General features: G+C 40.1%; 1 protein-coding gene across 1 annotated transcript in view; it reads left to right on the forward strand.

Moving 5' to 3' along the window:
• Window positions 1-18825, forward strand: part of pparab (peroxisome proliferator-activated receptor alpha b) — a 31905-nt gene extending 13080 nt beyond the window's left edge. The window contains exons 3-8 of the mRNA XM_053641213.1: window positions 358-515; window positions 2568-2706; window positions 7278-7477; window positions 11013-11222; window positions 11554-11797; window positions 11960-18825. Of these exons, the coding sequence (XP_053497188.1) occupies window positions 358-515; window positions 2568-2706; window positions 7278-7477; window positions 11013-11222; window positions 11554-11797; window positions 11960-12204 (1196 nt within the window). The 3' untranslated portion in view covers window positions 12205-18825. The remainder of the gene's footprint in view (window positions 1-357; window positions 516-2567; window positions 2707-7277; window positions 7478-11012; window positions 11223-11553; window positions 11798-11959) is intronic.
• Window positions 18826-20898: the final 2073 nt, after the last annotated feature.

Raw genomic sequence — 20898 nt, forward strand, 5'->3', positions numbered from 1 at the left:
TCTACTCACTTCACAGAGTACAGTTTGAGTGCATCATTTGAAATTATATTTAGCCATTTTCATCCAAGGCATCCTCAACACAAGTGGCCTCGAGACATACTTGGAGTCTGTGTGTAACTATCAGTGTTTCCTTCTCTCGTACCATGCAAGCAGCAGATCATTACAAAATACATAGAAATGTCTTTTGAGTGTATTATTTGTCACTTTATGATGCAACGACACTAGAATTTTAAAATCTAAACTGAGTAAATTGACCATTTGTAGCTGAATGTCTAATAAAACAGGTCAAACTGACTGTACACAAAACTTCATTTGATTTGTGTGTGTGTGTGTGTGTGTGTGTGTGTGTGAGAATAGATGCTCTAACTCCAGCCTCGAGTCCGTCTTCAGTTGTGTGCGGGGTCGTAGCAGGACAGGAGGAGTTCACCTCTGCTTCTCTAAACCTGGAGTGTCGTGTGTGTGCGGACCGAGCCTCAGGATATCATTATGGTGTCCATGCTTGTGAGGGTTGCAAGGTGAGACAAGAGGCACTTTCCTTTTTTACTGTGAAATTCAAACCTCATTTGCACAAAATCTTTTTTGTTGTGTGTGTATGTGTATGTATATGTATTAATATACGGGTGCAGAAAGCACGTGGTCAAATAGAGCATGTTGTATTCTTCAGGATAAGTGAGGACTGGCCACTTATTTTACCTACGTAGAACAAAAACTTTAACCAGAGATAATGGTATTAAATGCTACCACTGCTATTAAACATATTAGGAGTGATTACTTTTAGTGTTATGAGGCCGTAATGATGATAATAATAAAAATAATAAACTTTATTTTATAGAGTGCCTTTAAAAGCAGCTTCTCAAAGCCCTGTACACAAAATTAGCAGTACACAGAAAAAATGTAAAAAGTTAATAAGAATAACAACAACAATAATAATAATAATAATAATAATAATAATAATAATAATAATAAAAGTAGACATCAGCAGTCAAATGCAAGTTTAAAAAAGTCTTAAATTGAGCTTTAAAAATGCCAATAATAGGAAATAATTATATTTTATTCGAATGCTTTGGAAAAGTGAATGCCAGTTTTGTACACCTATGTGGATTACGTGCGTGTTTTGTGCAGATGCATCAGTTTAAGGATCGTTCAAATGTACTTCACCCCAGAGAAAACAGAAACAAGCACACTATCTGGCCACTTGCACACAGCACACACTCCCATCTACTCCCCCCGACATGCACAGGCCTTTACACACACACACACACACACCATCACTCACTGTTTCAGCTGGACAGTCATGTCCATGGCCCGTGATTAGGCCAGGGCAGCCACGTGCATGCTGTCTCCCTGCTGGACTTGTGCCCCCAACCTTTTTGTCCTCAAATCAACCAACACACACACATACGTGCAAACACGCACGCACACACACACACATACACTGTTCTTGCTGTCCCAGTGGATGCCCTGTACTCACTATCATCTCACTTTCGTAACATTATGGATGTGTCTTGGGACAGAGTGGCTAAATAGGAGTGAAGAAATTTCTGGTTAATGGCCCTCATCTGCCTGCCAGCCAGCCTCCCTTTGAGTGTCCACACTGCTGGCACTGGTTATTGGTGACTAACTGTTTATCCAGATTGTGCAAGTTAAGTGATTTCAAGTTTGTTACGATTGTGTGGTCTGATGACAGGACTTGCACTTGTCTGGTATATTGATATAGCTGTTTAATCATAGGCAGTCTGGGTAGAATCCCAGGTGGGGCTTTCAATGCTCTTATAATTTATTGGTGGTCTAAAGTCTCAATGTTGTAAGTTGTATTTAATACACAGTTACAAATTCATGTCTGGGATTTATTTCCCATCACATAAAGGGTTCTTCAAGGGTTCTTTGGATGATTACGAGTTTTAGCTTTCTGAAGGGATTTTAGAGCCTTTTATTAAACATTCTATGATTCGGTTCGTCAAGGGTTCTTTGGATGATTGTAACAAGTTTCCTAAAGGGATTTTACTTGGAACCTTTGATAGAATTTCGTAGGCTTTTAGATAGAGCTATTAAAGGCTGTCCTAAGAAGGCAAAGCAAAAAATATTTTAGGAGGAACCTCCTACAGGTGTGTTATTTCCAGTTACAGTACATGTGTACAATAAGACATGATTCAAGATATTGAAAGAGGAAGTATATGCTCTGTATTACAGAATTACTAGGAGATTATGCTGTTTCAGTCATTCATTAACTTAATTTCTACTGATCATTAGCTGTGTATCAAATTTAATTAGGGTAATTCACACAATATTTTTTTTGTTATAAACTGTAGCTAATTATTAAAATCTCAGTGTAACTATATCTTACAAGGTGCAATACTAAATGGAAGAGACTAAATTGATGAAAATTAAATACATAATAATAATAATAAGAAGAAGAATAACAAGTCTTTTTTTTGGGGGGGGGCGGGGAGTTAAAAAAATAAATTACAGTTTGATACACTAGGTAAATCTTGTCAATCTCTATATTTGCCATATTTGGGATACCTGATATCAAATCCAGCGAACTCTTGAATTTCTGCTCTCTACAGGGCTTCTTCAGGCGCACGATCCGCCTCAAGCTAGATTATGACAAGTGTGAACGCCACTGCAAAATCCAAAAGAAGAACCGGAACAAGTGCCAATACTGCCGCTTTCAAAAGTGCCTAGCTGTGGGCATGTCCCACAATGGTGAGTGTTATACTATTAACACACACACACACACACACACAATTAAACCCTGATATAGGCACTGCTGTTGAACTCTCAAGTCTGTCTGGTCAGAAGGTGATTAATTTTCTATAACAGCACGGCTTCTACAGAAGTACAAAACAAATCACAGGTTTCTATTAATGCACTATAATACACTATTGCTTCTATAGCAACACCTAGCACAATGGTCATACCGTATAAGGATTATTTAAAAAAAAAAAAAATTTTGAACAGAAAATGCATACTTGCTGCCATGGTGAAGCTTTACAACAACATCTATTTATTTAAAGTTTTCTGCAAGGCAAGTCTTCAGAACAGAGGACATTGCAGTTGCTCAGTAGCATGACAAGCTTTTTTTGCCTTATTAACTTCAAGAGAGAGAGAGAAAAAAAATAAAGAGGCTGGTGAAGGAACAATATGCCAGTATGCAATGTATCTTATTGAAAAATGTGTTAACTCAGCCTGATTGAGCCATCTCTACCACTCGGTTTATATATGTTTATGTTAAAAACATTCACTAAATGTTTCTGTGTCTTGAAATAGTGGGCCTTTTGGTGACTTATGTCAAGTGACTTATGGCCTACAGTATAAGTCACCTATATGGCCATAACTCACCTATACTAGGCCTATACTGTGGGGTCTGTTAAAAATCTTAAACATTTATTGTTGTTGTTATTGCCCCAAGGAAATAGGCGTTATAAGAAAACGACTACATGGAGGCAGTACACCACCCCATCTTTGGTTATTTTCTTACAGAGCATGTCCTGTCATGTCAGGGGCAGTGGTGGCTTGGCGGTTAAGGCTCTGGTTTACTGATCAGAAGGTCGGGGGTTCAGGCCACAGCAATGCCAAGCTGCCACTGTTGGGCCCTTGAGCAAGGCCCTTAACCCTCTCTGCTCCAGGGGCACTGTATCATGGCTGACCCTGCACTCTGACCCCAACTTCCTGACATGCTGGGGTATGTGAAGAAAATAATTTCACTGTGCTCTAATGTATATGTGACCAATAAAGACTCATTATCATTATGTTTTATTCCTTCATTATGAATTAGTGTATATGTGGATAAGCAGTAGCACCGTTTCCACTGAACAGTGTGGCACAGCACAGTATAGCTACTAATCCAAACCCTGAATTATCTATGCCGTAGTATTTATTTCCTATCGTATGATGGTACCTGAAAGCGTCGAAGGGGTTCTCTGAAGGTTGTGTTGTGGTAACATTATTTCTTGCACTCTGCAGATCTTAATTGGAAAAACCCTAAAAGCAATAAGAACAATGGAGGAGTGTTAAAGTGTGATTTCCTTTTATTTAGCATTTGTTTTTGTTTTTTTGGTGGAAGGAAAGAAAAAAAAACATAACGCATGTGACCAAACAGAACTTTCCAGGTCTTCCACTATGTTTGATCAGACACTATTAATGAAGATTTCTGTATAGGAAAGTGCTTATTTAAAGAAAGGGGGGGAAAAAAGTCTGATCAGGTGCCTATTTAGATTATTCACCCAAACCAGTGACAATATATCGTTGAAATGGCTGTTAAAATCTGACAGAATTGGTGTAAATGATGTGTGATCTTTGTCTCCAGAACATTAAAAACACATAGGCCAGGTTTACCGAGGGGCTGGATTTGCATAATAGAGCCACCATTTTGAGATTTATGAATTCATATCTTATATAAATTATTTTTGACATACTACTACGTGCAGCCCAAGTGATTTTTCAGACTTGTCCGACTCAAGTGACAACTACTTCTGGTTTACCCGAAATGTCCTTGTTCGATACTCTTGGTACCCTGGCGAAACAACTTCGTATTCAACACGAATCCAGCTTCAGTATGGGTAATTGTTTATGGTGCAGCTCACTTGTCAAATTATAAATAAGAACGAAATGTGGACTCATGTTTTCACAGATTAATGTATCACATCGTACCACGCTGTTTAGTGAAGAACACTACAAGGGAGGCACAGTTTGGCTTGTGAGCCTAACGTGTGTTGGGCAAATGATCTAAGCCTTAAAACTATCCCATCTCTTCCAGTGACATGGCCTATCACATGACCAGGTTGTACAACACTCTTCAAGATATACTCAGTACATTATTTAGCAATAGATTGCATTCAGAATGACACTGCAGTGGGCAAGGTGACATTTTATTAGTATGCTTTGTACCATGATATCAGATCTCAAATCCTAGTTTCCTGTTGCTAGAAAAAACAATGCAAACGACAATCAAGTTATCTCAGACCCACTGTGTTAGCTTAGTAATGTGTTCCATGGCCAAGCACCAAGCACAGCGCTTCCCTTCTGAAGATCAGATAGCAGCTTTCAGTTAAGCTTTCTCTCATTGCCTCTTATTACTGCTTATGTAGGTTAATCATTCAAATAAAAGGGCCACCAGGTCCATGGTTCCAAAAGAATTTTGAGTCTAAAAATTATGTTTGGTCTATTATTTTTTGGCATTTGAGATCGACAATATGTCCCTTTGTTCACATGCTCGGGCAGTCATAGGAGGTGTGCACCAAGTCCTTGACCTAAAAACTTTTTGTGCACTGAGCCCCCCTTTTTATGTACACATACAGCGTGGCATGCTGACCCTCAACCCCCTGCTGTACAGAGCTTCAGTGGTGCCACACTATAAATAGCAGAAAGGGTGAAGGGAGTCCAAGTGACATCATGGAACAGAGTCAAAACAGACTGTGAGGGTTCAGGAAACATGTGGGGTCAGACTGCCAGCTGGATGAGCAGTGATTTGAACTTGCCGAATAATATATAGACATAGATAAATAATTATGAATGTTTTTGCTTTATAATAATTCCATCCATCCATTTTTCATAACGCTTATTCTATGCAGGATCATGGGGGAGCTTGAAGGGGACACATTGGGGACAGGGCAAGGGATACCCTGGATGGGGTGCCAACCCATCACAGGGCACAATCACACACACACACACACACACACACACTCGCGTACTAAGAACAATTTGGAAATGCCAAACAGCCTACAACGCATGTCTTTGGACTAGCGGAGGAAACTGGGGTACCTGGAGGAAACCCCTGAAGCACTGGCGAGCATGCAACCTCTGCGCACACAGGGCGGAGACGGGATTTAAACCCCAAACCCCAGAGGTGTGAGGCAAACGTGCTAGCCACTAGGCCACCGTGCCCCCCTTATAATAATTACAATTGCTAATTGTACTTTTAACTGCTAAGTAATATTTAGGTTGTTCTTAATATTGGGCATTAAAGATGCTTTTAATTATAATTATAATTATATGGGATATTTAATTAGACCTTGACCAAAAATTTTAGTTGAACAGTGAAACACTGATCAGTTTGCACATAATCATTGTCAAGATTTTGTACTGAGCATTTTTTCAAGTTCAGCTGTGTGATCTTGCTGTCATACTACTTCTGTCAGAACAGATGTTTTAAACTGAGTTAAGGGTGTTTTAAGTCCCATATAACTCGTACATCTAACTCGTACATAATAACACCTGCACTTCAGCTTTAGTGCAGTGGCTCATTTTGTTTCTACCATACACTTCCTCAGTCCACTTGTTCATGTGTGACTATGTGCATTTTTTTTTTAACATCTCAATATTTTAAGCTAGTTGTCCCAGTTCAGATGGAAGTTTAAACTCCAATAAATGTTATACGATGTTGGTAGAAGACTGGGAGTACCATGTATACAGATAAATTATACATACTACTATAATAAATCATGTCTTTTTTGAGTATATGAAAACCTATGTAAAAGTAATTCATTGACATGGCAGTACTTGTGCTAGACTGGCCAAGGGGATCAATCCTCTCAGAGCAAGGCTATCAAATATTCTTATTCTTGAGCTACACATCTGCTGGTGCATCATCAGCAACAAAACCACCATCCAATTTCAGTGCACTTAATGCTGTAGTTCATGAGATATAATGTCTGAATATTTGGTTAGTATGGTTAGTATAAAAATGAGGATGTTTTCCATGAATAACATGGCAGCTCTTCTGGCTAGTAAAAGTGAACTATATACTTGGACAACCTCAGCTGATAGATAGAGCCAGTCAGTAAGGTTCCATTCCTGATAAAATGATTCTGAAATGTAAGCTGAAATCTTAACATCAGCCAAATTCTGGGTCATCATGAACTTGTCACACGATAATATGCAAGGATTTTCATCTTTGGATAGAATCCAGCTTGAATTTTGAGTTACACCACTCCTTAGGGTCTATTACCAAGACACCAGACATACAGAGTCAGGATTTGCAAATAGTGTGTTCAGGCTTGCAATAATTTACTCTCAGGACTGACTCAAATCTATAAAGTGCATTCCCTAATCCAAAAGAAGAAAAAAGCAATGATGTGCTCAGTCTAATTGATGAATTTCAAGCTGATTCAACAATAGTTCACTCACACATATACCTCCAAGTAGGGATGTTGCAAGCAATATGTTATAAAAAAAAAATACTGATCCATTAAGTAACAATCAAGATATAACCAGCCAGCAAATTAAGTATTTAACATGTTCTTGACCTGAGACATTGTGCTCTGTTTTGCATGCAGCCATCCGCTTTGGCCGAATGCCCCAGTCCGAGAAGCTGAAGCTGAAGGCAGAGATACTAACTGGGGAGAGGGAGGTGGAGAATCCTCAGTTAGCTGACCAGAAAACCCTGGCCAAACAGATCTACGAGGCTTATCTGAAGAACTTCAGCATGAACAAATCTAAAGCGCGGACCATCCTGACAGGCAAAACAAACACACCAGTAAGATGAGGCTGCGTTTTATATACGTCATGTCTTGTTAGAGGTGTGCATGAGACAGTTTTTTTTTAAATCCATAATTAATTCTGACCAATCCTGCCTGCTTCTGAATTCATGGCATCTTAATTCATGAATTTGCCCAGTTCCACAGTTATTATTTTTGTTTGGACGTGCCTGTCAAATTTTCTAATGAACGTTGTTTGTTCTATATCCATAAAATATAAACAAATATGTGATTTTAATCACAGCAACCCTGACCCTGATTGAATGGAGATAATTTAATGACTGATGCCTGAGCAAACCATCTCAATCACTGCACTCCTATGTTAATGAATGTGGACTTTCTTTGTTGCGCACACTTCATACAGTGCATCCGGAAAGTATTCGCAGCGCTTCACTTTTTCCACATTTTGTTATGTTACAGCCTTATTCCAAAATGGATTAAATTCATTATTTTCCTCAAAATTCTACAAACAATACCCCATAATGACAACGTGAAAGAAGTTTGTTTGAAATATTTGCAAATTTATTAAAAATAAAAAACAAAAAAAGCACATGTACATAAGTATTCACAGCCTTTGCCGTGACACTCAAAATTGAGCTCAGGTGCATCCTGTTTCCACTGATCATCCTTGAGATGTTTCTACAACTCGATTGGAGTCCACCTGTGGTAAATTCAGTTGATTATACATGATTTGGAAAGGCACACACCTGTCTATATAAGGTCCCACAGTTAACAATGCATGTCAGAGCACAAACCAAGCCATGAAGTCCAAGGAATTGTCTGTAGACCTCCGAGACAGGATTGTATAGAGGCACAGATCTGGGGAAGGGTACAGAAACATTTCTGCAGCATTGAAGGTCCCAATGAGCACAGTGGCCTCCATCATCCGTAAATGGAAGAAGGTTGGAACCAGCAGGACTCTTCCTAGAGCTGGCCGCCCCGCCAAGCTGAGCGATCGGGGGAGAAGGGCCTTAGTCAGGGAGGTGACCAAAAACCTCCCTGAACAACCATCTCTGCAACACTCCACCAATCAGGCCTGTATGGTAGAGTGGCCACATGGAAACCACTCCCCAGTAAAAGGCATACGACAGCCTGCCTGGAGTTTGCCAAAAGGCACCTGAAGGACTCTCAGACCATGAGAAATAAAATTTTCTGGTCTGATGAAACAAAGATTGAACTCTTTGGCCTGAATGGCAAGCGTCATGTCTGGAGGAAACCAGGCACCACTCATCACCTGGCCAATACCATCCCTACAGTGAAGCATGGTGGTGGCAGCATCATGCTGTGGGGTTGTTTTTCAGTTGTAGGAACTGGGAGACTGGTCAGGATCGAGGGAAAGATGAATGCAGCAATGTACAGAGACATCCTTGATGAAAACCTGCTCCAGAGCGCTCTGGACCTCAGACTGGGGCGAAGGTTCATCTTCCAACAGGACAACGACCCTAAGCACACAGCCAAGGTAACAAGGGAGTGGCTACAGGACAACTCTGTGAATGTCCTTGAGTGGCCCAGCCAGAGCCCAGACTTGAACCCGATTGAACATCTCTGGAGAGACCTGAAAATGGCTGTGCACTGACGCTCCCCATCCAGCCTGATGGAGCTTGAGAGGTCCTGCAAAGAAGAATGGGAGAAAATGCCCAAAAATATGTGTGCCAATCTTGTAGCATCATACTCAAAAAGACTTGAGGCTGTAATTGGTGCCAAAAGTGCTTCAACAAAGTATTGAGCTGTGACTGTGAATACTTATGTACATGTGCTTTTTTGTTTTTTATTTTTAATAAATTTGCAAAGATTTCAAACAAACTTCTTTCACGTTGTCATTATGGGGTAATGTTTGTAACATTACACATATTTAATATATTTTGTCTTTATTTCCCTTGTATAACAAGCAGTGAATGATGTGCATAGTATTTTTTTTTTACATGGAATCTCTACAGCTCATATGAAAAGTGTTTGCTAGTTATGTATGTAACTGTGGTTCTATAAGCACAAGATAACCACGACGAGCGAATAATCGCCTGTAATAACTTATGTCATATTGTCATGAGGAACTGATCCACCTTAGAGCTGACTGTAATGCTGTTCGGAGATGAATTCCACACTCACACGACTGGGAGGCACAATGTTAACCTTGAGGAACCTGGAGAAGGGGCACAGTAATGTTAACCTTGAGGAACCTGGAGAAGGGGCACAGTAATGTTAACCTTGTAGAATCTGGAGAAGGGGCAGAGTAATGTTAACCTTGTAGAATCTGGAGAAGGGGCACCGTAATGTTAACCTTGTAGAATCTGGAGAAGGGGCACAGTAATGTTAACCTTGTAGAATCTGGAGAAGGGGCACAGTAATGTTAACCTTGTAGAATCTGGAGAGGGTACAGGGTAATGCAGCAGTATAGCTTTCCTGGAACAGCATGCCTCTAAGAAATCCTCAGAAGGAGGAGATGTTCTTTGTAGAGTGGCACATCACTGTAGGGGCCTGGTGACCAGCCCCTGTAGGCGATGGTGATGATGTCTGTCACCTGTTAGGCCGCTTTCTGTTATACAGCTCCTTGTGATGGACAGATAGAATTGGCACTGTCCAGTCTTAATAGTACTGTAGTGTGCTTACTAGGAATATCAAGGAACTCAGCAGGTTGGAGCATACCAGTGTTGTATGCAAAGGAGGCAGAAGCCACATCGCAGTTGAACTCCAGGTTCTTTATCAGACTGGAAATACTGAATATACAAATAGCATCCTCACATTGCTGAAATAAGGTGCAGGAAGGAGAATTGGTTTTCATCCTATTAGTAGGACTCAGCGAGAGCTTCTGCTGTGCGTGACAACGGTTCAAGGATAACTGAGCCATGTCTGATGTCAGGTTGTCCACTTGCCTAGAAAGTGACTCAGGTGGCTTTTTTCCGATTCTTACTCTGCTTGTCAGTTTTCACCGGGCATGGACATTTATGACTTGCAGGCTGTTTAGCTTGCAGCTGGGGATGTCCAAACTGAAAATCGCTTCTCTAATATGGGCAGTGCCAAGGCTTGTTCATCCTCAGCTCCCTTAACCAGCAAAGAGAATGAGGGCACACAGATGGAGACACAACTCCAGCCCAACTGTTGTGGATTAGCAGTCTAACTAACATAACATGCTAAACAGTTGTCAGCAGGCAGAATACTTGACTGCCTTAGCTGCTTAGCCACAGGCCTGCTCATCAGGAAGGGTTAGCAGGAAGTGGAATGCAACCCAACTCCAGCCCCTGTATGCATGTTAGCAGAGTCCAGCTAAGGTCCGACTTATATGAGGAAAGAAGTAGAAAGAGAAAAGATGACAATGGTATTTCTATCAAATACTTCAGCATAAGGCCCCTTCCTGACTTGTTGACAGTTTCTGCATGAGAAAGTATATAGGTGATTCTCACCTCACCTGTCAGTAAGGAGGGATAAAATAGTGCTACTTATACAGACATTAAGGGGAACGTGAATAACACTGGTCTCTCTACATTGAAAATATGTTACTCAAATTTTGGTCTTCTTAGTCTTTTTTTTGTATTCCAGCCCTTTGTAATCCATGACATGGAGACTTTGCATCTAGCCGAGCAGACTCTGGTGGCAAAGATGGTTGGCACTGCAGGTGGACTGCTTGATAAGGATGCAGAAGTGCGGATCTTCCACTGCTGCCAGTACACGTCGGTGGAGACCGTCACAGAGCTCACTGAGTTTGCCAAGTCTGTTCCAGGCTTCTGCAACCTCGACCTGAATGACCAGGTTGGTGCTATGACAAACAGCAAACAAAAGAGAGAGCTTGAAAGTACATATGGAGCTTGACATTTTTGCTATTTGGAGGCCAATGGAATGGCTTTCCAGTGAATTCAAGGCATTACAATGGCAATGCTTTTTCAGTAGGGCATGTTTAAATGATTCTGGCACTAATTTACTGGTGTTCTCTCCAGTCAGACTAGCCTATTGGGCCAAATCTCCATAAATGTTCTTCTCTGCACTCTTTAAAAAACGGAATGAAAACACCCTTAATCACAACACTTCCCTCCTAACTGTCCTCTTTCTAACATTATACTGTATATTTGGTGTTCTTTCTTAGGTAACACTGTTAAAATATGGTGTGTATGAGGCACTCTTTGCCATGCTGGCCTCTTGCATGAATAAAGATGGATTGCTGGTTGCCTATGGCAGTGGCTTCATCACACGAGAGTTCCTAAAGAGCCTGCGACGACCTATTAGTGACATGATGGAGCCCAAGTTCCAGTTTGCCATGAAGTTCAATGCACTGGGACTGGATGACAGTGACCTGGCCCTGTTTGTGGCAGCCATCATCTGCTGTGGAGGTAAGAGACATGAATTGAATAACAGACTGCCTACCTTGTGGACACATTTAGTTTTCCATTCTTCATGCTGTGTAGTGTGTTGCCACAAACTTTGAATAAATCAGATGAGTTTTGTGCTTGGACTGACCGGGTCTCTTCAAACCGATCCTTCTTGTCACTCAGATCGCCCAGGCCTGATGAATGTCCCATACATCGAGCGGATGCAGGAGAGCATCGTCCACGTCCTGCAGCTCCACCTACAGAATAACCACCCAGACAATTCCTTCCTCTTCCCTAAACTCCTGCAGAAACTAGCTGACCTGCGTCAGCTAGTCACAGAGCATGCCCAGTTAGTGCAAGAGATCAAGAAAATGGAGGACACGTCACTGCATCCTCTGCTCCAGGAAATCTACAAAGACATGTACTAAAGGATACTCATGAGCTACTAAATTGTACAGGGCATGGTAAAGGAACAAGAGACCAAGGGAGTGGATTTAGCCCTAAACCTTTTCTAGTGATTGAGGGCGAGGACTTCTCTGACACCTCAGATGTTCATTTGTTCCTAAAAAATTAGGAAATGCTCTCAGGGGACTCCGGAATCTGTCCTTGTTAAAGACACAGCGTAACCCTATCGGAAGGGCTGCCAATAAACCACTATGCACAAGAGACAGTGGTGTCCAGAAAGTAAATGCCAGCCAGCTGTACAGAAGGGATGGAAATCAGGTAGAGGGGATTTCTTTAGAAAGGACCAGTGTCAGGATAGTCCTAATTCACACTGCACTAAAGTTTCATTTGTACTTTTTTTTGACTCATGGTTTATTATACTTTCTAAAAATGTACACTAATCTTCGTGAACTTCTTCATGGGTTAGAGACTGTGAAAACAAGCCTACAAAATCAGGCTTGTTGATACAGCAATATGTCCTTTAAACACAAATAAGGGTGCATTTGCGTGACACAGACCTGGCGAAGCCTTTGTATATCCAAGACATGCAGTAGTGGTATAGTAATGGTTTGGTTGTTCAGCAAGAATAGGAACATGAAATCTGTATTACATAAATGTGCAGAAGATAGCAACAAGTGGGTTCATATCAGGTTGAAAAAAAAAAAGAAACTACAGGGCTTGTAAATGTGTTTTCTAAAAATTCATAATAAGTTCACCAACTCATGATTATTATGTACACAACAGTCAAATGACCCTTCATAATCTTGAAATATTTGTGGCATGAATGTTAGCATTTGTTCCTGGGGTTGTATGAATCAGGCTGCTCAGTTAGAGTAAAGGTCATGAGTTTGGGTCAGTTTGTGCCTCTGTTTCTAAATATAATAGACAAGGTAGAGCTGATAATGTGTCAGAAGTATTTCTAGGATGTTTTATTATGTTGCCTCTGATATATTTCCAAGGCAGTTTTATTAACACCTGGTTAGTTCGCTCAGGTTCAAAATCGTTTGCCTGATGTCAGCTCAGTGTTTGTCATTGCATCAATGACAGCCAGATACTGATGCAGTGAAGCAATGTAAAATATGCAACAACAAAAAAAAATGTTATTACACTCCTTTTTTTGTAAGCTAAACTTGATATTTCACAAGTTCCTACATTTTGCTAAAAAAAAAAAAAAAGAAAAGAAAGAAAGAAATTTAAAAATTATTAATTTGCTTATGGCAGGGCGCTTTCTTATTAGTAGCAAAACCACCTTAAAAGCTCTTAATAGATTAGTGATCACCTCTAGACTCTGCGTTCTTTTCTTGGTGTAAACCTGGATGCAATATATGTGATACCACCTGTCCTGATTTTTCTAGTGCTGGTACCCAAGCTTTTCACTGGACTCTACACATCTATCCAGTTTCCATGAGATGCTCTGCAACACAAAATCCAGTCATATGTATACTATCTAAGTCTTGGAACAAAACTAATTTGCGCCTTTTTCTAGATTTTAAACAGCTAGCATTTCTGCTGTAAATGTAGAACTTGAAGCTTAATAAAGCAGGTCTTTTGGGGCCATTGGTTGCTGCAATTTCTTATTGCAGGAACTTATTTCTTTCTGGTGAGATCTAGTGTCCTCCCTCGGTTTAGCCACAGCTCCTCTGTATTAGTGAGAGGGGCATTGCGAAATTCTTCCTGAAGGAGGGCTGAGGATTTGTGTCGCTCCAGTCTTGCACTCAGAACCCTGCAGTTTCAAGCGGTAATCAATGGCTGGGACAATCAGTGTTTTAAATAAATGAAAAATAAATGACAGATTAACACACAAAGCAGTCAAGCTACATTTCGAATATGAAATAATAAGGAATCTTTGATGGGCGTATTTATCAAGAAGGCTGGTGGCAGATTAATCACAACAAATTTTTAATAAACATTTAGGCCTATGTGGAGTGATGAAACACTATGGCCAAAAGTATGTGGACACCTGATCATCACACCCATGTTTGTTGAACGTTGAATTCCAGATTTAATCCCCTCCACTCTTCTGGGAAGGCTTTCCAGTAGATTTTGGAGAGTGGCTGTGGGGATTTGTGTTCATTCAGCTACAAGAGCATTAGTGATGTCAGGCACTGATGTCTGGAGGACTGGGGTGCAGTCGGTGTTCCGGTTCATCCCAAAGGTGTCCAGTGAGGTTGACATTCGAGTTCTTCCACTCCAACCTTGACAAATCATGTCTTCATGGAGCTTGCTTTGTGCACAGGGGCATTGTCATGCTGGAGCAGGTCTGGGCCTCTTAGTTCCAGTGAAGGGAAATATTCTATTTAGTTGTGTGCATCCAATTTTGTGGCAACAGTTTGGGGAAGGAACACGTGTGTGATGGTCAGGTGTCCACAAACTTATGGCCATGCAGTGTAGATTAGGAGATGGGTGATTTTCTGGTGGACACATTTTAATTAAATTTATTTAGAGCAACAATTTTATTTATTTAACTTTCTGAAATCAGGTGTAGGCAAAGATGTAAAAAGTATTTTAATACATTAGTACAATACAAAACTAGTATGCAATAGGATGGAAAGAACATTCAATTGCCCTGGTTTAAATTGGTTTTTAAGGTTTTATAAACTAATCTCTCTATGTAATTTTTATTTAATAAGCAAATAGCCCTCATTTGTGTCAGAATCAGTTGAACAAAACATTCGGCCAGAGACATCATCAATAACTGCATTAGACCAATAATTCACAAATACTTTAGAAATTGTAATATGGCAAGATAATCGTCGCACTGTTAACATTTCCATGAAATATAGGCAGAAAAGTCAAGCCGATGCTGTTGGGTTAATTCCTCCTGCCTTTTTTTTTTTCTCAATAAGAATTTTGCTTTTGGCATGGAATTAGTATATGCATGTATATATTTGGCGCATCTGAATGTAAGCCTCCATATATGTGAAAGATTCAATTATCTGAGAGATGAACGCTCACCTCGCTTCAGATGCCCCCCCTCTCTCATGATACTCAGGTATCAGAAGAATATTCTACTGTACCTGTATGTTATGTTTATAGCATATGATTAGCATGTAAACTGTCTTAACCAGAACAATTAAAAAAACAAAAAAAAAAAACAAAAAAAAAAAATTAATTATTGGTACATAGCAAACCTTTACGCTGATCCTTCAAGCTGGATCTGAAAGCGCTGTAAGAAATGGACAGCTCTACATTTGTATTTATTTTCACAAATACAGTGACAGTGGCCATATTTCCTTTTAAAGGGACCTAAATGCAATTTTTGCCTGTATATCATGTGATAAATATTTTGAAATTGCATTCATATCACCAACATGGGTAGTGTGGGCACCATATACACTTATAGTTGTTTTTAATGGTGTAATATTTTTATACTAAAGCAAGACTCTGTTAATATATAAAATCTTGTCAAATAGTTGGGATTTATTCAATTGAGTACAATTTAAAATAGTGGAATGGTTAGCCAGCTAGCAGAATGTACTGTCATGAAGAGAAACATCTATGTGAACATGTTTTCTATGTCCCAATCTTCTTTCTGTTGGTGCCACAGCACCGAGGAGATTTAACCATTTACCCAGGGGTAGTACTCAGAGACAGAACCCCTTGTTTTGGAGTGTATGAAATCTTAGCCCATATGACAGGTTTTAGTCTCAGGTAGAACCTCTAAAACCACATGCACACTTGACGGTTATGATTTTCAATAACTGACATCCTGACCTTCGTGTCATCTAGTGTCTGTTCATGGTGCTTCCTGTGGACAGTACAGTTATGTTGGTAGAAACAGTTCATTCATTGTGTAACTTTGTAGTTACACAATGAAAGAAATAGTATGTGTGTGTTGATTTTCATAATTAGCTGTTTCACTAAAGCTCATTAAAGCACATGTAATTACATGTTGTATAATTACACTATCCTGCAGTTTCAGCACTTACTGTACTTGCAGTACTGAAAAGAATTGTCTTAAGACGAATTGCGAGTTCAATTCAATTCATAATCCTAGGTTAGTACTAATAGATTTACTATGATTAGACATTATCATTACATTATCATCAGACGTTATTATTATTTATTATAATGGATGCATTGGTATATGAACATGTTGTCTTGTCAGTTTGGGTGTGATTTATGCTATTTATACTTTAAGGATTGCAGATATGTCAGACACATGGATGAAAGGAATCTGATTTAACTGCCTTTGTCAAACCTAAGCCAAGAGTCAATACCTGTGCCTTAGCTACAGACTTTCTGAACATACTGTATATTATTTAACAGTTTGTGGTCAAGGTTGCAAACACAATTTAATAGCCCAAATGCTGCATTTTTGTTCATGCTACCCACAGTGACAAGAACTGAAAGAATATTGGCGTTGGTGTGTAATTGAGTGCTTAGAGAATAGCAAATATGTTGTGGATTAAAATAATAATTGCACACATGAAAATTCCATTTTGTTTTCATAATATTTCATTGGAAAGGGATTTTAACAATACCGTATCAGGGGAAATGTTGCAGAATTTATGCTAGCACAGGTCAGAACTGGTTAGGCAACAGTTCTTTAGACAGCACATAACGTCATTTAAAAGGAAAGATGTATCCAGATACAAAAACCTTTTGTCATTTTTGACTTCTTTTCAACAGATTAATAGGATGTATTTAAAAAACCCACACTATCTGTAAACATTAAAAATCTATTTGTAAAATTCAAACATGGCATTGCTGTTTTTTTTTTGTTTGTTTGTTTGTTTGTTTGTTTGTTTGTTTGTTTTTGTCAAATATTGTATAAAGCCTGTTTAGAGACACTTGCAGACAGAACCACAGTCCAGGGAAAATGGTTAAAGAGTCAATGAAAATACCTGCCAGACAGTAGTTGTTTGCCAGGTAGAGAGTTCAAATGCATGTCAATATTCCCAGGTTCTTGTTGTGTTTGTCCACTAAGAGCATCACCTATTCATCCATGTAGCTGTATGAGAGGTGCATGTGGGCCAAGTGGGCCTTTCTATATTTAAGAACACTGTGGGAACGTCATGTGCAAGTCTCGTGGAGAGTTTCCATGGCGCAAATGTGGGCAGTCAGAGGAGATAGATGGTTGAAAGATAATACAACACCTGAGTCTACTAACACATACTGGCTCCAACCCAGTCTTTCCTGGGCTAGACTGCAGCCTGTCAATCGGGACTTTCCCCTAATTAGAGAGCGGGGGATGGTGGGCATTGATTAATTTTGCAAGGAGAAGACTAGGGCTCAGGTACCCATTCCCAGGAGGGGTTCTCCCTAAAAGGCTAGGGAGTAATGGTTTCTTTCATTTGGCTTTATCAAGAAGGTGGCTCTGGTGCACTCTGTGCTTTCCATACTGCCTGCTTACTTATGTGGTTGACTTTCCCAAGCTTTTCACAAATCTGAAGGGAAGGGTAGGCAGACAGTGACCCATAGCCATTCTTGGGTCATGCACCAGTCGAGTCATGACTCCACGTCATTGTCTAGAGTAAGTGATGAGCAACTTACTATACTGGGTACTACTGTATACCAGACTGTGAGGCTGCTAGACTACTAGCCACTGCTCCTGCTGAGGTTGCTGTCGACTGTGATAAGTGTCATGGGTTATTCACACAAGGCATTGATCTAGTTTATTTACTGTTGAAGGAAGAAGGTAAGGGAAGGAATTATTGAGTGTTGGTGCTTGTTGTCGAGAAGTCCTTGAAGGGAGTGTGTATGCGTGGCAATCCAGGTGCTGTTTTGGTAGGCTGGAGGGCAGATTACCTTAGTTAAAAAAGAGCCTGGCTTTGAACAGTGTATTCACTGTCCCTGTGATGCAGCTTTTTTTTGTCTGTCACAAAAACTGTTCGGGGTAGTCATTGCCCCATGACCAAGGCAATTGGATCTGGCCCTTCCTTGATTACACATTTGTTGTTGTTATGAAGCTGCCCAGTGGTATCTATAAAGTTGCTGGCCGTGGTGCTGATCTGGGTGTGGCAGTACCCCTAAAGAGACACCTGGCATCAGGGTCTACAGCACAGGTCTATCAAAGTCTGTTCTCTTTGCCATGTGATTAGCTTTATAAATCTATGTATCTCACAGTTACAAATATACGTATATTATTGTTATTAGTCTGTATTAATATTTTTCATGACTTAAGCATTCGACTTCTTGCTTTGTGAACGATGTTCTTGCCCACTTGTGTACCAACACTTAGCCCAACTATTGTGCTTACTTGCTTCTCTCACTGTTCTTCCTACAACTTGCTTCTATTGGCTATTTAGCACTGCAGTACATGTATCACTACTAGCTCCTCAAACAGTAGATGCTTGGACTGTATACTGGCTCTCTTTTAAGTCTTTCTTCAGTGGCCTTCCCAGTCACCGGCTCTGAATCCAGTAGAACACCTTTGGGACGTGGTAGAACGGGAGATTCGCAGCATGAAAGTGCACCTGAAAAATCTACAGGAACTGTGTGATGCAATCATGTGTGATGCAAACATGGACCAGAATCTGAAAGGAATGTTTCCAACATCTTGTGGAATCCATGCCACAAAGTACTGAGGCTGTTTTAAGAAGCAAAGTGAGACCCTACCCATTATTAAAATACTGTTCCTAATAAAGTGCTTAGTGAATGTATATTTTCCATTTTATCTAAGTGTAGATTTTTATAGTCTTACCTTATTAATACAATGTGTTTCGCTAGACTCAAAACTGGTATGACTTTGGTGACATCTGTTGGTTATGGTGCAACAGTGACTACTTGGAATAATTTGTGGGTGTAAAATGGAATATGTTACTAAATTTTCTATACTAAATCTCACCCCAAACTGTATGTAGTACACAACATGAATTTTTCCACTACAGATGAAGAGTTTAAACAGACAAAATAACTGAGCAAGGTCTGCTGAGCATTCACAAATGCAAGAATGAAAGTGTGAGAATGCTTGCGACCATTTTCCTACTTAAGAGGAGGGTGGGGAAATTTTATTTAATGGGAAAATGTCACAATATTCAATATTTTTTAAACTTGTTTCCATGGTACTGGCCCTGGGCTAGTGGGTGGGCAAAACTCATGACTGGGTGGGCCAGGCCCTTGTACACAAATCGAGGTCCATGAAGACATGGTTTCCAAGGTTTGAGTGGAAGAACTCGAGTGTCCTGTACAGAGCCCTGACCTCAACCCCACTGAACTCCTGTGGGATGAACTGGAACACCAACTGCACCCCAGACCATCTCATGTAACATCAGTGCCTGATCTCACTAATGCTCTTGTAGCTGAATGAACACAAATCCCCACAGCCACTCTCCAAAATCTAGTGGAAAGCATTCCAGGAATAGTGGAGGTTATTATAACAGCAAAGGGGAACTAAATCTGGAACGGGATGTTGAAAAAGGTCAGGTGTCCACAAATAGTCCACGCTTTTTTTTTTTCTAGAAAAGCGCTATATAAATGTAAATAAATGTAAATGTAACTGTGACTAATGAATGAACATCCACTGACAAAGGCACAAATGACCTGGTAGGCAAACATATGTATGGAGACTTTAGGGACACCCTGAAGATTTCCTCTACCTATGGTCATTATGCTGAATATACCTTACTGTTTTCTCAGTCTGTGTTGAGTACTATTCTGTCTACATGTATCTCTTATATTCTTTTTAAATTTGTTAATAAGTTTGGGAGAGATTGATATAGCCAATTCAGGGATGGAGGCCATAATAGAGAAGGGCCAATTTCACCAGGATGCGGGGGTTATACTCCTACTGTCTTAAGGTAAGTGTCCTGGGATTTTTAATGACCACAGAGAACCAAGACTTCAGCTTAATGTCTCATCTGGAAGACAGTGCTGTTTTTACAGTATAGTGTCCCTGTCACTATACACAGAGACCACAGGGTGAGCACCCTCTGCTGGCCTCACTAATACTGCACCACTTCCAGCAGCAACCTTAGTTTTCCCCAAGAGGTCTCCCATCCAGGTACTGGCCAGGCTTGACCTGCTTGGTTTCAATGGGAAACCAAGCAAGAACTGCAGGGAGATATGGCTCTGGCAATGTTCGCGAACATCCACTTCTCCTCGGTTGGTCTGCAACACTTCCAGTCTTTTAAAATGTGTTGATAAGTTTGGCTGCAGAGTCGTGTGTCATGTGCTCGCCATGTTTCCTGTTAAAGTCCATTGCAACCTTGCGACAGCTTCCTAATCCAGCCATGAGAATGATTTCGATACGTTCTTCTTCTATCAAAGGCATTCTTAAAGGCTATCTCAAAAAAATTTGATAATCTAGAAATTTAAGTCTGAAAAATTTTGGAAGACTTTTTGCTAAAAAGTGTTACTTTCCCCTATGTACAGAGACTTCTCGGACGCCCTTTAGATGCCTTTAGATTGAGCTGTATTTCACACCTCTAAGCCTCTGACCTGTTGCTTAGTGTGATTTTCCAGAACACTCTGAGAATGTGTTTTTATTGTATCAGGGACTTTAAGCAGGAGTTAAGGCAGGCTGGTGAAAAGAGTTTGTTACTGTGTAACACCGGCAAGTTTGATATAATTAGTTTTGCAATTAGTTGGGTTCACAATTAGGCCTGCGTACCAATGACTGTTTGTCTAGTAAAGTTTTTAGACACTGGTGTTTGCCATGTTAGCTAACATTATCCTACTTGATCAATTGACACTTTTTGCATGTATTATTCCATTAATCTTATACTTTGTGATTT

This window comes from Ictalurus furcatus, chromosome 14 (assembly GCF_023375685.1).
Source record: "Ictalurus furcatus strain D&B chromosome 14, Billie_1.0, whole genome shotgun sequence".
Lineage (NCBI taxonomy): Eukaryota > Metazoa > Chordata > Actinopteri > Siluriformes > Ictaluridae > Ictalurus > Ictalurus furcatus.